This window comes from Hippopotamus amphibius, chromosome 9 (assembly GCF_030028045.1).
Source record: "Hippopotamus amphibius kiboko isolate mHipAmp2 chromosome 9, mHipAmp2.hap2, whole genome shotgun sequence".
NCBI classification, from domain to species: Eukaryota; Metazoa; Chordata; class Mammalia; order Artiodactyla; family Hippopotamidae; genus Hippopotamus; species Hippopotamus amphibius.
In genome coordinates, this window is record NC_080194.1 from 112167936 (window position 1) to 112174019 (window position 6084).

General features: G+C 42.0%; 1 protein-coding gene across 6 annotated transcripts in view; it reads left to right on the forward strand.

The window, feature by feature from the left end:
* Positions 1–5325, forward strand: part of PSPH (phosphoserine phosphatase) — a 45884-nt gene extending 40559 nt beyond the window's left edge. For all 6 annotated transcript variants that reach the window (XM_057695173.1, XM_057695170.1, XM_057695171.1 and 3 more), the window contains 4 exons: positions 478–612; positions 1073–1218; positions 2225–2373; positions 4827–5325. In XM_057695173.1, coding sequence (XP_057551156.1) covers positions 478–612; positions 1073–1218; positions 2225–2373; positions 4827–4934 — 538 coding nt within the window. In that variant the 3' untranslated portion in view covers positions 4935–5325. The remainder of the gene's footprint in view (positions 1–477; positions 613–1072; positions 1219–2224; positions 2374–4826) is intronic.
* Positions 5326–6084: the final 759 nt, after the last annotated feature.

The window sequence follows — 6084 nt, forward strand, 5'->3', positions numbered from 1 at the left end:
GAACCAGAGCCACAATTCCCTGATCTTAGTCCCTGCCTATGAAACGTGGGCACTAGGCTTTTTCTCCCATCACTGAGCTGAATTTGGTAGTGTACATCATCCAACCATCCATTTATACAAATATTTATGGCAAAAAATGTGTATAGTTGCCTCTGGATGACAAATATGGATGACACACTCAGCTTGGTCAGGGGAGTGACGACAATAAGTAACCAAAGAAGACGGCCTGGAGGGTCTTCAGGGGTCCGTTGCTTTGCGTCCTGGTTGAGAGTGTGGTTGAGAATCACTAATGTGATTCTCAAGCAAACTTTTCAATAGTTTATCCCAGGCCTCACTCACTCCCATGGCAACACAGCACATCTGTCGTATGGTGGGGCACCTTCCTCATGGGTGGACCTTGTGAGGAGCTGGGGTGGGTAGGCAGGAAAACTTCAAAGACAGCACTTGGCTGACCTGATTGTTGGGTCTTCCTCCTAGGACACGGCGAGCCATGGGCGGGGCAGTGCCTTTCAAGGCTGCCCTCACAGAGCGCTTAGCTCTGATCCAGCCCTCCAGGGAACAGGTGCAGAGGCTCATAGCAGAGCACCCCCCACACCTGACCCCCGGCATCAGGTAAGGAGATCCCTGGTCTGGGTACACTGTCTCCCTATCAGCACCTGCATGTGGGGGCACGTTCTTCCACGGGTATCTCACCATTACTTTAGAGCTCCCTTCTGTGTGGTTCTTTTGGTACTTGTATGTGGTCTTGTCTGCTGGTTGGTCCTGCCCATGTCTGCCCTCCCTCTCTCCCCATGGAGAGCCTAAGCCTGTTCTTCATCTTGTGTTTCTGGGTCCATAGGCAGAATAGAGTTGTGGAAGGGTTTCCTAAAGCAGTCAAGCCCCACCCATTAATTTCTAAGTGCTTTTAGAAAAAAAAATATATAAAACATTAATTCATTAGGCAGTATACCTTGTCTGATGTACCTTGGGCAAATGCATTCAGGAGAAAAAATATATTTGAGTTTCTTTTTCATGTTTCATGTTTTCTCTTTTGTATTAATCAGTGTTTGGTATTTTATATGTTTTTTTGCAGGGAGCTAGTAAGTCGCCTACAAGAGCGAAATGTTCAAGTTTTCCTAATATCTGGTGGCTTTAGGAGCATTGTGGAGTATGTTGCTTCAAAGCTCAACATCCCATCAACCAATGTATTTGCCAACAGGCTGAAATTCTACTTTAATGGTAAGTCTTTAATGGTAACACTTTCCCCTTCTTATCAGTTTTTGTATTCAATATCCTTGGTAATGTCTGTTGGAATGCAGCTTAAGCAAGGTAGCATCACAGTTAAACACTGAGATAAAGGATTCTCTTTACTGATGTCTTTTACACTTTGGTATCCTTTGTTCTGTAAAGTAGAAGTAGATCATCCTCTCATCTACCTTCAGTATCCATATAATCATCTATCTGTAGATAAATGTCTGCACTTAGTAACACGCTAAGTCATATGGGTTACATAGGAATTATTTTGTTATGCATCATATTTCAGTTTTATGAAAGCTCTCATGTATTTGAATCAATTTAGACTCAGGAAGGAGAGTTTATTTGTGAACAAGTCACTGCACCGTAGTGGCCTTTCGAGGCACCTCCTGACCCCTCTCTGGACCATCACAGAGCCACAGCTATGGTTTTCTGTTATCTCAAGATGTCTCTGGTTATATCAAGGGGTTCCTGACATGCTTAAAGCCAAATAATATTAATTAAAACAATTTAAGTGTGTTAATGGAACACTTTTGAAGGGTCTATAGATAGAAATCATTAAAAAAAAAGTAGAGAATAAGTGTGGTAATTACTGTAAGAATGGAAATAATGCATCAAGTATAAATTGGAATCTCCTCTGAGATGAAAGTGTGTATTAACATGTTGTAAATTAATATATTACTATTTCATGGTGTTCTGCCACCTCAGCAAGTTTTGAGAATTACTACACTGGAAGCTTAGAGGATAAAGCTAATTTACCCCAAGATGTTTGTCACCTAAAGAAGTAACCTTGCCAAGAGGTGTTTGTAATTTAAAAGCAAAGCTTGTTCATCTTGAGGAATAAGCGGGGAAGTCCAGGCTGTGTCACTTTACTAAAGGCCATTTTTAGCTTTGTCAGTGACACGAAGGTGAGGCTATCATCTATGCAAAAAGCTGGCCCTAATGATATAATCGTGTGGATCTTTAATACTGTTTTAATGGCTCTTTTAAGGTGCATATGCAGGCTTTGATGAGACACAGCCAACAGCCGAATCTGGTGGGAAAGGAAAAGTTATTAAATTTTTAAAGGAAAAATTTCATTTTAAGAAAATAATCATGATTGGAGATGGAGCCACAGACATGGAAGCCTGTCCTCCTGCTGTATGTATTAAGCGTACTAATTTTTTGCGGTTGTACTTTTATTGTTGACAGCTGACTTAGAACTCAGTACAATTTATGAGAGTTAAACAAAAACCTATATCAGTGTAAAATAAAAAACAAAATAAACAAATTCCATCTCAGTATGTTAATTGACCTTTTGTAAACCCAAGGAAGGTTGCAAATAAGGAAATTAAAAATCTTTTAAAACTTCCAAAGACCCCTTGTCCCAGCAGTATGACTGCTACCTCTTAGCCCAAGTATGTGCTCAACAAGTTTTGGCTTCATTTCCACAAATAATGCAGCTGTTATACTATAACCAAAATTTTAATGTTGTTTTATATTTCCTCATGTGTTATCTCATTTAATCCTCATAACAGCCCAGTGAGGTAAAAGTATTATCTTCTCCTTTTTACTGATCAGGAACTGAGGCTCAGGGAGGTTTGCTACCGTGCCCGTATTAAAGCATTTTATTCTTCTGAATTAATATTGGTTTTTTGTTTGTTTTTAAATTAATTACTTAATCAATTAATTAATTAATTGGCTGAGTTGGGTCTTCGTTGCTGGGTGCCAGCTTTCTCTAGTTGTGGCAAGCATGGGCTACTCTTCATTGTGGTGCACAGGCTTCTCACTGCGGTGGCTTCTCTTGTTGTGGAGCACAGGCTCCAGGTACACAGGCTTCAGTAGTTTTGGCACGTGGGCTCAATAGTTGTGGCTCGCGGGCTCTAGAGCACAGGCTCAGTAGTTGTGGCACATGGGCTTAGTTGCTCTGCAGCATGTGGGATCTTCCTGGACCAGGACTCGAACCCAGGGGGAGAGATTCTTAACCACTGCGCCACTAAGGAAGTCCCTTAACATTGTTTTTTGAGACTAGCAGGAAACAAATCCTGCACAGCCAATATCTTAACTATCACATGTCCATTTCACATCCCATTTCACGGTGAACTTTGACTATACCATCTCACTCTAATTTAAGAAAAACTGAACCACAAATACAGTGGTGAACGTTTTACTACCTAGTTTCCTGAGATCTAAAAATATTATCTGTCTCTGTCAATGATTAATCATAAATGGTTAAAGAATCTTTTGGGATCCTTTTAACACTACTTGAAAAAGTTTGACATAACACGTTCTTAGATGATTTACAGCTGATGTCGGGGTCAACTAAGCAGTGAGCGCCGGGCTAGTTGAATGAGGAATTCAAGGTATAAAATGCAGGGTTCTCTCAGGGGTCCCCCATTCCCTGTGTCCAGAAAGGGTGAAATTACAAATTCCAGACGATCCTACCAGTCAGAAGACAGCTGACCCGGGAGAAAGTGGTGTGCATGCAGGTGTGTAGCCCTGGAAGGTGGTCAGAGGAATCTGTACCCTAAAGGACAGTTAGCAGCCACCATGTGGAGGCCCAGCAGGACTTGGAGGGGGAAGTTTCTAGAGGGAGGGGAAGCAGCAGAGCACAGTAAGGATGTACTGGGCATAGTCCTGGGCTGGTCAGTGGGCCAGGAATGACAGGAGTAGGCTTTCCCTTCATCAAGAGAAGCAGATCCCACATACCAGGGACTCTGGTGTTACCTTTGGGTCATGGGAAGCCCTGGAAAGCTTCTGGACTGAGAAGGAACAAGTCAGTGTGTTAGGACAGCCTGAGCTGGTGCTGGCATGCAGAAAGGGCTGCCACAGAGGTTAAATTTAACTAGAAGTAAGAATCTAGTTATTTTTTCCCTCTTGTATGGTATGAAAATAAAAACAAAGACAAAGGGCAGGTAAGAGAATTTTGTACTTCTAAATTAGTGTATATTGTGTCTGTAGCCTGGCAGAAAAAGAGAAAATACCATTTAAAAAGATCTTTCACTAAAAGAAGGTATCACTGAGCAGAAGTTAATGAAGCAATGTACCTTTAAATAATTCACCAGTGAAAAAATAGAGTGCTGCTAAGGTGCTCTGGGGTTGCCATCTCCTTCAGCCCAGAATAACACACCTTCCCGGGAGGGAGGTCCCTCAGGTTCTCCCAGGACAGCCGCCGGGAGATACCTGCTGTGGTCCTGATTCCAGGCTTTGGGCATTTCCACGACACGACAGGCTTCTCTTTGATCTTCTTTCTTTGAAATCGTCTGGCTTGGATGTGATGGCCACCCAGTTTAGAACGCAGACATTTACCACCTGGTGTGGTTTTATTTTTGTAAGCAGTTGTCTTGGTTTTAAGAGGGTTCCAGTTCTCCTGAAGCCCACAGTGTCCAGCTGAAGCGCATTTGCAGCGGTGGTGGTCAGACCCGTTCATCCCCAGGGCGGCGGTGGGGTGGGGGGGAGGCGCACGGGGAGGGGGGCAGTGAGGTGCCCCAGCGAGGCTGGGCTCACCTCCCTTGGCACAGAGTTTATTCTTTTAAACAGCACTGATTGCCCTAGGCTGCCGCTGTGTCTTTCTCCCTCTCTTTTAAACTGTTTCCCTTTTGTTCTCTTCTTAGGATGCTTTCATTGGATTTGGAGGAAATGTGATCAGGCAGCAAGTAAAGGACAACGCAGAATGGTACATCACTGATTTTGTAGAGCTTTTGGGAGAACTGGAAGAATAAGATCAGTTTTTGTATAGTTCTTAACAACTTCAGGTTAATTTTTAAAAGTTATACAGTTTGATACTGTTTGCTTCCAATTGCCTATTACGACCTAATATATAAATTTGGTACTGATTATGTGTACTTCCAAGTGAACTATAGTTAGGGCTCTTAGAATATTATGATTTGGTTTTTGTTAACAGTAGTTCCGGTATTATTTTGACCATTTAATTATCTGCAGAGTTTTATAGTCTGAATTCTTTATGTATTTTCCTAGCTAGATTTTATTTGAAGCGTTTTGAAGGTAGGTAGTGAATTTAACGCCTTCACTACTGGAAATATGGATTAGGTAGCTTTACGTGAAATTGGTTTTCCCTTTATATAGAAATAAAAATTTATTCACATATCAGAACAGATTTGTAGAATGTTGGGTTTTTTTTGTCGTTGTTGTTTTTTTTTTTGAGCCACACCACGTGGCTTGTGGGATCTTAGTTTCCTGACAAGGGATTGAACCCGGGTACTTGGCAGTGAAAGTGTGGAGTCCTAACCACTGGACCGCCAGAGAATTTCCGATGTGTAGAATTTTAACTTCTGCCTGCCATGTATTTCAGTATCCAGTATTTCAAGTACTTTATGTGTTTGAGTAGAAACAACCTCCGGGCAAGGAACCAAGGAGTCGAGACTCTCCTGAGCACAGGGCAGAGGGTTTGTCATAGTGTACCCACCACTCAGCCCCCACCACGGGGTGCAGGGCTGGGCCGGATGGAAGCGCTTTTATTACCTTTTGGTGTTTGTCATTTGGGGAATGTTACAAAGACTTTTTAAAAAAGATAACAATGGGGCCTTAAACAAAAGTACCAACCTTAAAAAATAGATATTTGATAACCACATGAATTAAAAGAATTAAAAACAAGTTTTAGCCTAAATAAAGATCAGTATTTCCCCTTAAATGAACTCCTCAGAACATATATGAACCATTTCTTTCTTCCAGATGACTTGGGAGGACCTGAAAGCCCAGGTTCATGTTTATTCTGAGCAGTACCTTTTTTGAAAGGGACATTTCAGAACATGCTTTGAGAATATGAGATTATAACCTCTACCTGGTGGGAAACTGGGGGAAAGACAGAGGCACAGCTTTAGGAAGAAGCAGGCCATGAGTGGATACTCTTGG